Source organism: Littorina saxatilis, linkage group LG5 (assembly GCF_037325665.1).
Source record: "Littorina saxatilis isolate snail1 linkage group LG5, US_GU_Lsax_2.0, whole genome shotgun sequence".
Taxonomy (NCBI): domain Eukaryota; kingdom Metazoa; phylum Mollusca; class Gastropoda; order Littorinimorpha; family Littorinidae; genus Littorina; species Littorina saxatilis.
Window position 1 is genome coordinate 33,472,428 of NC_090249.1, and position 17,125 is coordinate 33,489,552.

The 17,125-nt window shown below is 39.4% G+C and overlaps 2 protein-coding genes across 3 annotated transcripts in view; one reads left to right on the forward strand and one right to left on the reverse strand.

The window, feature by feature from the left end:
* Positions 1-5,146, forward strand: part of LOC138966928 (protein Hook homolog 3-like) — a 40,463-nt gene extending 35,317 nt beyond the window's left edge. Inside the window, exons 23-24 of one of the 2 annotated variants that reach the window (XM_070339329.1) lie at positions 1,694-1,748; positions 3,606-3,744. In XM_070339329.1, coding sequence (XP_070195430.1) covers positions 1,694-1,748 — 55 coding nt within the window. In that variant the 3' untranslated portion in view covers positions 3,606-3,744. Of the gene's footprint in view, positions 1-1,693; positions 1,749-3,605 lie in introns of both variants that reach the window. The other variant, XM_070339328.1, reaches the window with a different exon arrangement.
* A 2,153-nt stretch (positions 5,147-7,299) lies between these two features.
* LOC138966929 (ribosome production factor 1-like) lies at positions 7,300-16,950 on the reverse strand. The gene is made up of 9 exons (XM_070339330.1): positions 16,761-16,950; positions 13,925-13,981; positions 13,368-13,448; positions 12,837-12,932; positions 12,156-12,309; positions 10,370-10,452; positions 9,744-9,922; positions 8,557-8,683; positions 7,300-8,205 (listed from the first exon to the last, which is right to left on the reverse strand). Exons 1-9 carry the CDS (start codon positions 16,866-16,868, stop codon positions 8,164-8,166), a joined length of 927 nt encoding a protein of 308 aa, XP_070195431.1. The 5' UTR covers positions 16,869-16,950; the 3' UTR covers positions 7,300-8,163.
* Between the last annotated feature and the right edge of the window lie 175 nt (positions 16,951-17,125).

Consider the following 17,125-nt stretch of genomic DNA (forward strand, 5'->3'; position numbering starts at 1 on the left):
TTTTTTTCTTCAGCCTGCTATCTTGTAAAGGCTATGGCATATAAGCCAATTACAACAATGATTTTAGCTGTCATTGTCATATTCTGTATATTACAAAATTTGCCCTTTTGCTTTTGGCCTGGCCAGACTATTCTGAGATGTTATGTAAATAGAGTGAAGTCTATGGCTGAACATTCAAAGTGGCATTGTTCTTAGTCTTTGTCTTCCCTTTTCTGTATGGATAGGGGGGGGGGGGGGGAGTGGGGAGAGAGTGTGTGAGAGACCAGGAGATTGTGTCAGAAGGTGAGAGAGAGAGTCTGTGTATGTTGTTTTTATCAGTCGCTGTTGGATTCATATTCAACCCTAAAGTGTTACTGGGAGACTATATATCTTACCTGATTGTTTTATCTTTGAAAAGAATCTGTGTGTAACTGCACTTTTAAGTGCTTGGGGGATTGTCGAATAATAGTAAATGATAGTAAAACAAACTTTTTAAAAGCTGTCACTTCATTCTTTTATATATATATATAATTTGCATACATGCATTAAAAGATGTAATCTTATCTGGTGTATTTAGAAAATAACTACTTTGATATACAGAAAAAAACAAGATATTTTAATCACCTTCTGCACCCACTACACCTTCTATTCATTTTCGTTTAATTTAAAATTCCATAAAAGCATAACTTCTGAAATTGTTAAACTTTTACATAGATGTGTGGAGGTGACATTCATTCAAAGCTACAATGATTTTGTTTTCAAATGGTATTGTATTTAACACTAAGGAGAAGAATAACCAAGAGAAGTGATATACAGTAACTCATTAAAAAGCATTTTGAGTTTTGGTGTTTGGTTTGAATACAGTGTATGCGCATATCTTGTTTTCCACTTTCAGAAACGAATGTTGCAATCAAAAGTGAAAGATCTGAGGAGATCACGGATTTCAGGCTTATATACAGGAACTGTAACCAAGATAAATTTTGATAAATTGATATCACTGTGTCTTTTGTTCCAAAAACCAGAACCACTGTAACCAAAAATGCTTCACAAACTATTTCAAATCCGTAGAATCTGAAAAGTTGAAAAAGTTTTAAGCATAAGTTCAGGAACTTTTTCTTTACATAGCTTGTCAAGAGTTCATACTCAGAAGTTAATACGTATATTTATTAACAAAGAGGAGATAAGCTATCAGTACCGTGATTTTTAATGACTTGGTAACTGCATGAAGACATGAAGTTGCAACATTTAAAACTGCTATTCTTTGTTGAAAATATTAAATGCTTGCAAACAATGCTTCCTGTTCTTGTTTGTTTGTGGATGTGCTTGAATGAACCAACGTGCTTGAATGCACTGACATGCTTGACTTCACTGATGTGCTTTTGTGCGTGCACTGACTGTTTAAATATTGTTTGTTGCTGTAAACAGACACCATGATCCAATGCTGCGACTGTGAGTTGTATTCTTTTACATGACCCACTTGTCAACTTTACAGATCCTGAAAAACAATCCTGGATATCTCATATATACAGTAGTCCCAAACATATAGATGCATTTTTCTTCTTTAGTCCTAAGCTTTCTTTTTATTTTTTATTTGTTTCTTCTTATTCTTTTTAGTTCAGCACATTTCCTTCATAAGCTTGTAGTCACATGTATTGCTTTTCTTTTTTTCTTCTTTTTAAAAAAGTAAAATATGATTTTTTTTTCCCCTTGCAAGATTTCTAGGGCGTGACGATATGCTACCTCAACCCATGAGTGAAAAGGGAACCTAGGTATGCAAGTTTAGAAGAGATAAGATACATGTATACTTAATTGTGACCCTCCACCACGAAATGAGTCATGTCACCTCGCGCGGTTCTGCGCAAGGCTTAATATAAGCCCGGGTAGTGTCTGGTAACAGTGTGAGGGTCACCTTAGTCACAGGCTTATAACTCAAACAGTTTTCGCTCTTTTCTATAACGGTTTTCACCACTGGATAGAGCATAAAAAACTCTTTAGGAAAATGTAAAAATATGAAAATCATGCAAAGGTGACATGCGACTCATTCCGTGGTGGAGGGTCACAATTAAAAACCCTGATTGAACTCACTCTCTCTCTCACACACAGTCTGTCACACACACCCACACACATTACATGTAACCCAAGTTGTATTGTCAGCGTTGCAGCATCGTACATATATACAAGTGCATGTAAAGGTGTCCAGAGAGAGAGAGCCTGTCTGTGTGGGTGTATGTCCTGATAGTTTGTATCATAGCATTTAATGGTACTTTGGGCAGTAAAATTGACGCTGAAAGGATATATGCGTGATTTGAAGTGATCAGGTTTTCATGTAGCATTAGATTTTGAACTTGTAAAGCATATATCTTTTCTTTTTTTTAATTTTTGTGTGTGTTTGTTTTTTAAGAATAACAAACTAAAATTGCAATCATTTTATTTGCAAGTTTGTGTGAGAAAGGGCACACATAAAAACATGCTCCTGTTGTCTCACTTCGTCATAGTTCATATCACCAGTGTATTACAATCGTGACAATGCATGTGCATTATTTATTGTTTGCGTTCACCCTAATATTTACACCTTATTCTCCCTGTTGCATCTATTGCAGACCTATTCCCTCACAATTTTTTTCTTTCTCCAGATAGGCATGTTCATGTTAATATTCCCATAGATATTTGTTTCTTTTTATTCCTGCAGATATGCCCCCATAATAGTCATGTTTGACTTTGTTCCTCTGTACAGATTCCCTCAATGTTTTGTGTTTGTCCTATATCTGCATGTCTGTGTTTATTGCTACAGGCGTGCATGGTTTTACATTTGGTCAAGTTTTGACTAAATGTTTTCAGATAGACTGAGAATCCAGACAATGTGATAGGGTGTGTATGTATGTGTGTTTGTGTAAAAAGAGAGCACTTCCCGGAGAACTACTGGGCAGATCTTGAAGAAACTTTACTTATGGGTTCTTCCAGATAATATATATCCCCAGATGGGTTTTCCGTTTTTTTTCTCTTTCCTTTTTTCAATAAATGTCTTTGATGACGTTATCTGGCTAAAAAGCTGAGGCTGCACTGTGGTAACCTCTTATTTTAAGCAAATTGATGGAAACTTTGGTCAAACATTCTTTGACTCAGACTATGGGATTGCATTTCAAATCAGAAGCTTAAAAATTAATAAATTACCGTAGTTTGTTCGATGAAGTTGTCACTTACAGATTTAAAAATGATTGCATTGTATTCCTTATTAATTCTTGAATCCCAAAATGTAAAGTTAAAATGGTTTACTCTGAAAATGTGCTCAGAAGTTAAGAAAATTGGTTTATACAAATGAGGTCTAATATGTTGGCTCGATCAATGGGTTTTGGCAAGCCAGGTTTAAGTAGTCTTGACGATGACTGATCCCAGGTTTTCAGTGTCGAATCTTTTAGTTTCAGGCTGACAGATTGACTTAATGTTTTGATATCGCTTGACGCAACTTATTGTATTTTCTCACATATATATGCATGTTCTTATTAATTTCTGCATGTGTTCATTTCTGTAGATATGCATGTTTATTTTCAGTGCAAGTACTGTTTTATCTCCCTCCCTGACACTATAGCATCCAATGCATGCCTGTACATTTGCATGCTTGTTTGCAGTGACAGTTTGCTGGCCAGCTTTGCACGTGGAGGGCCTAGCCTGGGGGGTAAAGATGTCGCAAAGTCAGGCGCCTCCTCCCCCTACCTGCCGCTTCAGCGTCAAACACAGGATCACTATTACTCCCCATGACACGGTTGTCTATGTGTGAGAGAATAAAATGAGAGAGAGAGAGAGAGAGAGAGAGAGAGAGAGAGAGAGAGAGACAATGAAGAGAGAGAGGGGGATAAAGTTGATTTATAAATGAGCAAAAAAGATAGAGGGACAGAATGGATAAAAGTGTGTGTGTGTGTGTGACTTTGCATCTGTGTCTATCTGTGTGAGAGTCGTTAAGACAAATGAAGCAACAAAAATACAAAGAGAAATGACGCAGTGTTTGTTGAAGAACACTTTAGAGATTTAAAAAAAAGAAGAAAGATTGAGATGCAAAATGAGTCACCATTGAGTGGCTGTAAATTGAAGTGTGCATAATTTGGACAAGGTTACACAATATTGCTACATAGGTTTAGTAATGACCTGAAAGGTTTAGTTTATCACGAGAGTGAGTGAGAGCAAATTAGTGCATTTCAGATTTCATGCTCAGCGCATGATCAGGAGTTCCGCCAAGATTTAAAATCAAAACAAAAGGAAGTATTTAGCGCTATAAATTCTCCAGCAGTAAAACTGTGGTTCGAGGGTTTTGAATTTCTGAACCTGGGAAAATAACCGCGCCATCGGCTCATGTACTTGTGTTCACATGAAAGTGAACCGGTGTGAATGAATGGTACAGATGGCACGAGTGTAAATAGATAAACAAATTCTGCATCACTGCATGTACGTATAATTTGAGTGACATGATTGCAGACATAGTTTATGCATGTGAGAGTATCAATGGTGTGACAGTGTTTGGGTAGGCTAAACGGGTGCCTTGCCGAAAGAGGTCAACAAAATGTCATGTCAATTTTGGCATAATGAGGAATTGTAAATATTTTTGCACGAAGAAATGGAATTGTGGCAAGAAACGAGATAAACATACCTCTGCTTTACATGTGCAATCATTTCTAAATAATTTCTGTTATCATTATCAAACTTTCACAGTGTGAGACACATCACACTCATTAATAATTATTCATACTTTCAGTTTCCATTTTATTTAATAGAAACTGAACCTTTGAGAGCTTACCAACAGTAACATTGCATGGGTCTGCCTAAGAAATACCACAGCTGTTAAAAAGAGTATGCACAATGGCAATACACGAAACTGTACGTAATTCCAAAATGATTTCCTTATGTGCACATTGCAGTCATGTTTTTATTGGCGAACTACAGAACAAGAGAATTCAAAAGTGTAAAAGCTTCACATTTTACAATTTCTCTTCGATGGTTTTTTAATCACTTTTTGAGTGTAACTGTACTATGTCAGTACATGTATGTGCCAAAGAAAGTGTATCAAATGCAAAAATTGGTTCATGTCTGTTACTGGTTCGCTTTTTCATGTGACAATTTGTAACATTGCATCAAAGAAAGCTTATCATAACAAATCTGTATCGTTTGAAATGATCAATGCCTATCATTAAAAAAAAAGAAGTTATATTTCGTATTCTCAATATGCACAGAGAGCAGCCAGGCTATTCATTTTGGATATGTGACCAAGTGGAGGGACGGTCTTATCCCATGTAAAAGACTGGCCAAATTTTCATTTTCATTTTCATTACTTTATTGTCCCATCGCTGGGAAATCCGGGTCGCTTCCTCCCAGTGGAAAGCTAGCAGCAACGGAGTCGCGCTACCCAGGTGTCTGCGTGTTTAGGTGTATTCAGCCACCTGCACTTATGGCAGAATGACCAAGGTCTTTTACGTGCCATTGTGATGACACGGGGGTGGGACATGGCTTCCGTCTCTGGGTCTGCACATAAAGTTGACCCGTGTCCGTCCCGGCCCGAATTCGAACCTGCGACCTTTCGATCACAAGTCCAGTGCTCTACCAACTGAGCTACCGGGCTAGTGAGCTTCACTGTTTACACAGGAAGGAGTATGCCTTATTAAAGCAAAAGGGACAACAGAAAATGTCCTTTATTGGATGTTGTTCTTTCTGGTCTGAAGAACCCAGTAGTTCATACAAGATGCAAACGAGAAGATCTTGAAATCAGTCTACCAGGGGACTGTACGACCGCACCTTGAGTACGGATCAAGCTCTTGGGCAACAGCAGCCAAGACACACCAGCAGGCCCTAGACAAAGTACAGAACCAAGCGCTGAGAATCATCACGGGCGCAATGAAATCAACACCCATACAGAAGATGGAACAGGTGACTGGCATTCCTCCACTGAGCAAAAGGCGAGACTGCAAAACAATGGTACAAGCTACCAAGTACCAGTGCACTCATGACCATCCAATGAGTGACAGACTCAAGAAGATGTCCTCAGGCAGGCTGAAAAGATCAAGCTTCGCTCTTGAGGCAAGGGCTTTGCAGAAGAAACATCAGACAGAGATGCCAGAGCTAGTGGAGCCACCATCTTTCTCCCTTGACGCCCCACCCTGGGAAGACAAAGAAACCTGGACATACAGACCAGTGTCCCCTACCTCACAACAAAGGACGAGCAGAGCAATGTGACGAAAAAAGCCCTGACTCTTGCCATGCTTGAAGAAAGGTACCCCCAAGAAGCATGGATACGGGTGTATACTGATGGGTCAGCCACAGAGGCCGTCAAAAATGGAGGAGCGGGGGTGTATGTCCAGTACCCCAGTGGAGAGAGGCAAGCAGAGGCTATACCAACAGGCCTCCACTGTACAAACTACAGAGCTGAGGTACAAGCACTGATCCATGCAGCATACACCATCAACGACAGAGTCAACCATGACAACCAGGTGGTCTTCCTGACTGACGCTCTGTCAGTACTACAAGCAATGACCAGTAGCAAACTGCCTCAGCTGGAACACGCTCTACACAACATCAAAAGCCTGAGGACAGTACTGCAATGGATCCCCTCCCACTGTGGTGTACAAGGAAACGAAGAGGCGGACAGGATGGCAAAGCTGGGTGCAGAAGATGAGCAAGAGAACAACCCTGTGAGCCTGACAGAGATGAAGACCATCATTAAGTCTCTGCACCGGACGCCCCAGCCACAGGACAGCTACCACCTGCTATCCAGACCACAGCAGGTGGTCATCTTCCGCCTGAGAACGGGACACAACAGACTTAACCAGCATCTCCACAAGAAGCTGCATGTTGTGCCCTCCCCCATGTGTTCTTGTGGGGAAGCAGAGCAGGACACGGCCCACATCCTACGAGACTGCAGGAACCACCAGGTGCTGAGAGAGGAAATCTGGCCAATGCCGGAGTCCCTGCACAACAAGCTGTACGGGCCAGTGGCTGCGCTGCAGAGGACCACTAATTATATCTCAAGATCTGGACTCCAAGTGTGATCGGCGATCGAAAAGAAGAAGAAGTTCATACAAGACTGCAGATCGGAGGTACAATTGTGGAACTTTCAACAGAAGAAGGGCTATAATACAGCTAACCAAACAAGTTTTAACCAACCCCCAAAAAGCTTACTACACACTTTTTATACTGCAAAGGATTCAAATTGTAATTTTTTTCTCACACATTTGGCTTGGACATTTAGTTTGGGAAAAAGGGTAGGTTTGGGAAATTCATCGTTAAAACACTGTTTAAAATTGTGTCTATTCATCATTCAAAGTGAAATGCATTATGTTAAACTCGCTTGACTTATAATCAAAATTGTATCTCATCTGATTTTCATTCAACAGGGTCATTTTTGAAACTATCTGTGATAGTCAATTTGATCACCAGTATGTTACATGTACAATAAAAGATTGTATGAAAAACAATGCACTTGCCATAATACAATTGCTTTTCAAATGTGTAAATAAACCTACAAACTAAATGAAGAATAATGTCTCGTGAGGTTAGTGTGTTGTGTGTGTGTGAGTGTATAAAAACGACAGAGAGGGGGAGACAGGGAACATCATCATGTGAAGAACAAATTGATATACTATATCATAAACTTTATTTCCCACATAAAACTACCAGTACAGTTAGCATTCTTCATGTTAATCACACATTGGTAATGATTGATGGTATCTCATGCTGTCTGTAAGAGTAACATGTCCCTAACAGGTATCTAAAATGGATTTATCCATTGAAAAACACAGATGTCTACAAATTATGCAGAACGAAACACATTTCAATGTAATGAAACTAATCATGCTAAAATGTAAGGACATGTACATGTAATGCAAAATGTATTATCTAAGTGTTATTTGCTGTCAACAGGGATCTGGGAAAACTGCTTAAAACCGTATACATGTACAACCAAGTCTTCACTTGCTCACGTTTCTACAACAAATCAGTTTGCACATTTACATATCCCTACGACCTGCTCAAACAGACATAATATGACAATCCCTCCTGGTGTCTCACACACACACACACACACACACACTTGTGAAATATGTCACAGGTAAATCAACCCCACTCTCCAGGAATTTACTCTGACCCATGCACACACACACACATACACACTAACGAAGTGCACACTTTCACGTTCTGTATGTTGTTTTACAAGTAGAACTTTCTCCTGCTTGTGTCCATTTCATGGCGCTGCAAAGTACACAAACAAATCTTTAATGACTCCACTCATGAATCAGCTACTGGGCTCTACTTAATTGTACTGAATCCACAATTAAGGCAAACTGAATTCAGTTTAATGTCGGTTATATGCCTACTTGTAAGTTGTATTCAATTGGGTGTATGATTGTGTGTCTCTGTGTGTTCAGTCACATCATGACAATTAATCTTGATATTTAAAAATAAAACAGTGACTTTCAAACTCGTGCAGATTTCTTTTTTTTAAATTGTTTTCTGGGCTTTAACTCAAACAATAATATTATGGGGTAAAAAGCTGGAAAAAAAGCAAAAAAGCTCTCTACCACTGTAAGAAAAGCAACGTACCTTGTGAACCCACTCATACTGTCCATGTTTGGAGTCAAATGTTCCTTTCTGCAGTGACCGAAGCTTGAGGGTGAAGCGAGGACCTAGCTCCTTGAGGGCAACCTTCTTTCCACTCTTGAACTCGTACCTGTGGGAAGAACACATTGGAAGTATAACTAAGAGAAACAAATGATTAATAAGAGTAACACAGTAAGATTAAATTTAAATGAAATTGACAAATTGAAATTATAAAAAGTCAAAACTTGACTAAATTTAAAAAGTAAATTCGAGAAGAAAATTAATACATATGTCGTGCCGAATTCACGTAATTGCCGACTTCGCGGAATCGGCAAAATTTTTTGCCCATTTTGCGTAATCGGCAAAACGCTGCCCATTACATGAAATCGGCAGCGTTTTGCCGAAAACACGGAAAGGCTTCTAAAATGTGCCCATTTTGCAAAATCGGCAGCCACTGTTTGGTTTTAAAGTTCTCAAATGCCTGGGATATCATCACACTTAGACAACTAGATACTCGAATGGATAGATATTGCAATAATCGATAAGTTATGGCAAGTTATTGCAAAAAGTGTAGTTTTCGTGCATTTCCGGAGTTGTGCTCATAGACCATAAAAAACATAGTAGGGAGCTAAAGCAATGTCAATGCAATGTTCTAGTGACACAAAAAGTAACAGACTGGCTGTCCCATTTGCAAAATGGGCAAATTTTATAAGCCTTTCCGCATTTTCGTCAAAACGCTGCCGATTTCACGTAATGGGCAGCGTTTTGCCGATTACGCGAAATGGGCAAAAATGTTGCTGATTCCGCGAAGTCGGCAATTACGTGAATTCGGCACGACATATATATATATATATATACATATATATATATATATATATTAAAAAAAACTGACAACAGACCATAATCTCACCTAGCACAGTTGCAGGTAAAAAAAAAGTGTTCAGAAGAATAACTCATTTACACTTTGAAAAGTCAAATCTTTCCATAATGATCATTAAACACTTCAGAGCAGGAAATGGCAGCACCATTCACAGTTTGAAAGCAAACAACAGAAATAGTAGCAGCACCACAACAACAACAATTGGTCAAACACATATACACAACAAACAAAACCCAAACACTACAAAGGGAATAAGAAATGTGCGCACATGTTCGCACGTACACACCACAACCAATATATTATCACACACCTGTGCTGTCTGAAGAAGATGAAGTCACGCTGGTTGTGGAAGGTGACGACCCGACGACCCACGTAGTTGGGATCAGCATTGAAGAGACTGGCCAGCAGACGACCCACACTGTGACCCAAGCGGGTGCTGAAGTTGTTCAGGATGACTTCTGGACGGTGGTCTGACATCCCATCCGTTCCCTGTGTACGAATGTCACAATGAATATAACCGTTAAATGGTTACAAGAAATGGTTCTACAATATGTTTCCTCTTTCGTATTCCTTTTACATGCCTTGGAACAGTTATCTTACACTGGTCAGACAAGAAAGATACTTAACAGAGCAGTGGTATATCTTGTAAGGTAAGGTGTGAGGAAGGAAAAGAAAAAAACGTTTTCTACAATCCATTTGTCTTGCAATATGGTACTGGTGGGGGAACAGGTCAAAGTCAAAACCACACCCTCATGCACACAAATCAAACTCCTGTCTATTTGGCTTGCACTCTCAAGAAATAAATAAAACGTGGTTAAAAAGTAAACAAAAATGAAAGTCATTTTCTCTGTATATATTCTTCTAGGAGAGTGATGACAGAAAATGTGCAGCTAAAACACAAACGTACATGTATCTAAGTGCCAGTTTCTACCATACCTTGATTTCAGTGGTAAGCTTCACGTTAGACATTCTGAAATGTGCAGTAGGGCCATCAGGCAAGTGTGTCACCACCAACGCATCTTTAGGAAGTTAAAGAAAATGTGTGCATCTTGCAGCAATGCAAACATATTTTGTCACACACTTTGCAATGCATGAAGCATCACTTACACAGACTCCGAGACAGACAAACCATCAGACAGGCGACCGGCACAGTTGGCCTAGTGGTAAGGCGTCCGCCCCGTGATCGGGAGGTCGTGGGTTCGAACCCCGGCCGGGTCATACCTAAGACTTTAAAATTGGCAATCTGGTGGCTGCTCCGCCTGGCGTCTGGCATTCAGACATGGGATTCAGAAAAAGTGATAATTAAGGAAAAAAAAAGTGGGGGTCTGGGGGCGAAGCCCCCAGAAGCTGAAGGTTTTTAGTATTTTAGACACACAAAAATGGCCCTGAAATGCATATTTCAGCTTAATCATAGGCCCCCCCCCCCCCCCCTTCCCATGTTTCTCAAATTAATTTTACGCTAAGACTCAAAATAAGGAGGAGAAAGAGAGAGAGAGAGAGAGAGAGAGAGAGAGAGAGAGAGAGAGAGAGGCGGGGAGGGGGGGGGGTGGTGGCGTGTGACGGTGTGGTTTCAATGTTCTTACCTTGTCGGTGCCAAACGACCCCAGTGACTGATTACACGACTGGGTTTTCAGGATAGTCAGGTGCTTGTTGCTTTTCAAGTGGCTTTTGAGGGCAGTCTTTCCATTGGAACCGTAGTTGATAACATTAACATCGTTGCACAAAGTGCACTAAGCTTTTCCCGGCAAGTTGATTTTAGCAAAAGCATCGCCAACTTTCAGTTTCACGTCTTGTGTCTTCTGGCCTTTCTCGTATTTCCAGCTCAATGATACAACTTCATCGAGCCAGTCGAATCTCCAGAGATTTTTCTTGTACTTCTGCTGGTCAATTTCCCGGGATAGAACGGTTTCGTCTCGCTTTAGCTTCCTCATCATTTTGGCAAGTGGCTCGAAGCGATGTAAAAATGGCGCCGAATCATTCTCATACGGTATGCTTTAGCTTATACTGAATCCCCGATAGCTACGTTGAAACGGTGACTGTAGGAGACAAAGACACAGAGCGCGTTCCCATACGGATCGACCAGCAACAGTCTGACCGTTTTAGGAACCAACCGTTCAAGAATAGTATGGAATGGAGCGTCGCGATCAGCGGACCGGCCGAAAAACTTGGGTCTTTACCTACATATACCCCAACATTTTCTCAGCGGATTTGCACGAATCTCAAGAATGATCCCTGGAGCCTAAAAATTTACGGAATTCCGTAATTTTACGGAAGAATCCCATGTCTGGCCATTATGGGGTTAGTGCTAGGACTGGTTGGTCCGGTGTCAGAATAATGTGACTGGGTGAGACATGAAGCCTGTGCTGCGACTTCTGTCTTGTGTGTGGCGCACGTTATATGTCAAAGCAGCACCGCCCTGATATGGCCCTTCGTGGTCGGCTGGGCGTTAAGCAAACAAACAAACCATTAGACAGGCAGAAGGACACACAATCTAGATAATGCATCAAATGCACTAATATCTGACAAAAATGTATCAACCAGTGCACTGACTACAAACACCACAGAAGACTGACCGCACAAGTCAGAAAATGACCCATAGATTTAATAAAAATTCAATCAAATGATGTACTTTGTGCTGCTTCTGTGCCAATCCCTTTGCATAAAATGGACATGATCACACATACATTCACAAACACATAAATCGGAATTGTGTAAAGGATACTTGGTACTTTCATGTTCTCATTAATCACAACGATGTCTGTGAAGGAGCGGCTCATAGCCTGGGGAATGATTTTCTTCAAATCCAGTCCACGACGATAGAACACAGTCGAATTGGGGATGATCTTTTTGAACTCCTTGCACAACTTGTTGGTTCGCTGAAACAAAGAAAACAACGGGTAAGTATGTTTTACTAAAGTACAGCTCACCATTTCATAAATACCCAAAAACTTTATCTGAGAGAAAAAAATGAATAAGAGAAATGTGATATCAGATTGCCTGAATTTTTCCCTAATTGTTTTATTTAAATTTAAAAGTTTGACCACCAATCACAGATTTTGCATTCAATTACCGTTAAGTATTTTTCACTTCTATTATTTGTTAATTTGTTTTTTTGCTATATCACTGAGGGGAAAAACAGATGCTCCCAAGCTGCGAATTAACTGTTCTCCAAATACAGTGGTCCCTGTAATATCAGGCACCTCCAACAAGATAACACACTTTAATTAAGGACACTTCCTACTGTCCCTTTGTCTGATGTATAACCAAAGAATCCCTCTCATGAAAGGTCACCTGCTGCGTAGGTACACTTTCAGTTTCAGTTCCAACTGGTCCCAATGGTGTCCTTTCATCACCTTTCACTGTTTCAGGTACCATTGTATGACAAAGAGCTAAAGATACGTACGCTGCCTGGCCGATCACAGGTAGTAATCATGATCTTGGGTTCACTTTGCCCAGTGTGGTACGGTGCGGTTTCATCTGTTGCTTCGTCAGCCATCACCTAAAAGAGCAAAGCAAGACAGAAACCATTTAAAATGAACTAATAAAACACTGAATGTAAAGTGTAGAAACACCATGCACTGGTGAGACTGAGAGCATCACACAAAAGGTTACTTACACAGGCAAAACAAAAGACAGGCAGAAGAAATTATCACAGCTGTGCATCAGTCCTGTGTGTGTATGCAAGTGTGGAGGGCTGTTTTCTGTGTTACAATTTTACTCAGGACAACTTTCAGATTTCTCATTTTTCAGACATCCAAGAGTTCTCACAACAGGCACATCACCTGAAAGTGAAACAAACATTTACGTTACCAAAACACTCCAGGCAGTGTTCTCCTGTGAATCACGTCCTTTCTCAATCAACATATCCCACCCCCTCTCCCATTAAAAAGACATTTTAAACTCAAAAAGGTACAAACACAGAAAAGCCACATACCTCTTCATCGTTAGGGTTGACAACTGTCTCATCATACACCCTCATATTCTCCATTGTTTTGGGAATCCCCTTTGGCGGTGCCTGCAGAGACAAATTCATTGTAAGACAACAGATTATAAATATAGAAGTAACACTAACACTAACAGTTGCATGTCAACAGGATCAGTTGAGCAGAAATAAAAAAGAAGTTCCTGAACCACTCTTCAAGATAATAAATCCAAATTTAAAAAAATTCCTAAAAGAAAACAAAAATGTGAAAAACTGTAAAGACCACAATGACTTACTCAGTTACTGTAGTAGCTCATAAAAACTGTAAAGTATACATTTTTGTCTCTTAAGGATTATGTGTGTTAAATTATGTCTTACACTTTACTTACAGCAACAACAAAACTGTACATGTAATACAAGTTTTAACACTTTCTTGAAAATGTAACTTATATGCGAAATAAAAACATTTGGTCAATTGGTGCACCTTTCAAGTACAGTCAGTGAAACACCAATTCGGCTCTGTAACACTTAAAGACAGAAGATGTTAACACCTCAAAACCATTCCATACCTTTTCTCCTTTTGCTTTGGCCTCTTTCATCCTGGCTTTCTTTTCTTCTATTTTAGCCTTGAAGAAAAGAAAGGAAAAACAATTCATTTAACCTGCTATTTTAAAACAAATAAATACCACAAACAATAATACAAATACCAGAAGTCTATTTTTTGTAATGTATCATGGTGTATGCTTTTAATTAAGCGTTGTTGACTATGAATGTAGATGTAAATGCTTGTATAACTGTGTTTTAATTTAATTTTAAATGTGTCAAGCGCAAAGAGCATAATTGTAAAGTTATGATGTTGCGCTATATAAATGCTCATTTATTATTATTATTATTATTATACTAGAAGTACTTCACTACTATTACCGGCAGTCCACACGCGGTGATGCATATGAACTTTAACCTTAAGCTTTCCTTGGGGATATCCCATACTAAAAAATAGAATACGGGATTCTGGGAAAGCTGTTAAAAGGGCACTCACGCACTATATATATTCGATTTTCAATACACGACTCAAAACCTTTGGAATAAATCAAAAAGAATGAAATACAGGAGTTCAGAAAAGAAGAAAAAAAATTTCAAAAATTGAGAAATTATGTTTTACAAAAGTCTTGCCAATTACTAATTAGGAGACTCGAACTCGAGACTGCCGGCTTTGGAGGCAAACGTCTTTCCACCCTGCCACAAGGCTCACGAAATAAAGATGTGAAAACTAAGACTTGAACTACCAACATATAAGACCAGTTGATAAGTGCCACTAACTCGGTTTCTCGAACCATTCGTTAATTTTTTGTATTAGTGTTTTGTACGTTTTCTTGGTGCAGGAATGGCCAAATCGTCCGCCCGGTCGCCAGGAGCGAGTAAATAATCTGCCAGGCTAGTAGAAACCGCCTGGCAAATCGCCGGCTGGCCAGACAGTTCTGGTCAAACGCGACCCTTTTGGTTGTAATACATATATATATCGAGTTTTAAAGCCATATAAATTCTGCAGATCAACTGTGATATCAACCGGGCCAGGGACATTTTTGTCGGGCTAGCGACTTTCTTGAAGTTACTCGCCCGGCTGGCGAATTAAAATAGAGATTTGGCCATCCCTGTGATGTCATCAATACTTGTAAGTCGCGGTGTTGCCTATAGCAGTATAGGGCAATGCATTTTCACAAAAGCCGATGTTACTAAAATAGTATGCAACTTTTTTGTTATTTCGATTCATTTCATCATCCAAAACAATTGGAATGAATAAAATGAATAAAATACAAGAATTACGAGTTCAGACAAAAATATTGCCGTCGAAGAGGAACGAACCAGGGATCCCAAAAGTAAGGGACATCAATCGGGCGCTTTACCAACTCGATCTATTCTGTAGCACAGTAAGCGAGGGAGATTTTCACTTCAAATACTACACATGAGTTCTCGAGTGTGGACAATCAGTATTGACTCGACTCGAGTTTCCAAGTCTCTCCGTTTGTATTTGTGTACAGTTCTCTTTATCTCAGTCCGAAGCAAGTTAAGTTGATAACTGGCCCTATATGCAGACCTGCCTACCCTAAAAATTACAAGGAGTAATGAGCCCAGCCAAAAAGAGTAATCTGGTGGTAGAAAGAGTAGTTTTTCGTTGCAAAAAGTAACGGCCATCGTTGGGTGTGACTAAAAGGAGAACCCAAAATAAAGAATATGACACTACCTTGCCTGTAGACATCCTCATTTTTCTCCCAACAGAGAAATAGTTGTTCATAAAGTCTTGCAGGACACAAACATTCTTCTGCACACTTTCTGTTCATATTCAGTTGCTTCGCAAAAATAAAATGTCATTGATTTTCTCAAATTGTGAAGTCAATCAAAACGACCCTTGAACACAGCACTGGGAAACTACACTGATTGAAACAATCTAGGATGACGAAAGCAAAATATGTCATGTGGTCACACATGTATAGATCTAAAAAAATCAGCCTCGCACATAACCAGCACTCCACCATTAGTGTAATCAAGAGTTTGCTGAATGAGCATAGAGTTTATTTGGAGGTAGAGGGTTTTTTCAAAGACTTGTAATAGCATGACTTAAATCTGCCAAGTTCTGCTTGGCTGTACTGCCTGGTGCCGAACGTTCCTGATCTTGATTTCAGGAGGAGCAGACTCTCCAATGTCTCAAGCGAAAAATCGTACTTTAGGTTTCTTAAAAATCGTATTTCCATCGCGGAAAGCAAAGTGGCGTAGTTTGGAATAAAAATCGTAGTAAATTACGCCCAAATCGTAAGGGTAGGCAGGTCTGTATAATTATGCTCCCGTTCACTTTGTATAAGCCTATAAGGTTTAGAAAGCAATATCAAGTAGCAATAATTTCAAGCCTGACCGACATTATGGCTACAAAATGCATTGACCAATCGCCGAAAGACCCTGACGTCATTGGATGAAAGGATTTCCCTGCCAAAATTCTCTATGCTCGATGACATACAATGAATTTTTGTTCGGGAGGACGACGATCTATGGACAATTTATTATATAAAGGGAAGCAAGCGGTTAAAAACGGGCGTCGATAGAGCCAATGAACAGTGATGTTAACTTGTAGTATTTCATTCACTTGTGCAAATTTATACTTAATTCCAAGGGATACCGTAGAAGTACACTCATTTCTGTTGTTGCAATATTCTGATGCTGATAATAACCTTTAGTTCTGTCTGTTCTGAGGATTGTTCTAGTAAACGTTTGAATGATGAATCTGCCAAGAACTTTGTACATAAATATATAACATCAAATATTCTTTTCATTTGACATGTATTCGAAGCAGAATCTCAATCTAAACAAAATCAAAATGACATCAGTCAACTGGACATATGATTATAAACTCACCATCCTCTTCTTTTTCTTCATTTCTCTGTAAAGTTCTGTTCTCCTGTTCTTATTTTTAATTTCTGAAATGTTCCACGTGGGGACCTCAATCTGGCTTGTTGACGCCATCGCAGAAGAAGCACAAACAGAAGGGATGTATCAGGCAAAAACTGAAAGCAGCCACGAGGTTTTCAGTCTCAGGGCACCGGAAGTTGCTTGGATTATCTTTCTTCTTTTGGGGGAGAGTTTAGTGTGTAGTGTTGTGTAAAAGTAATGATATTTCAAGTTTAAGAAATTACATTCTAAAACATATCCTAAAATATTTAATTACAACTAGATATTAATGGTTATAATTCAGCAATGTCGACATCTTGACTCCTGCTTTC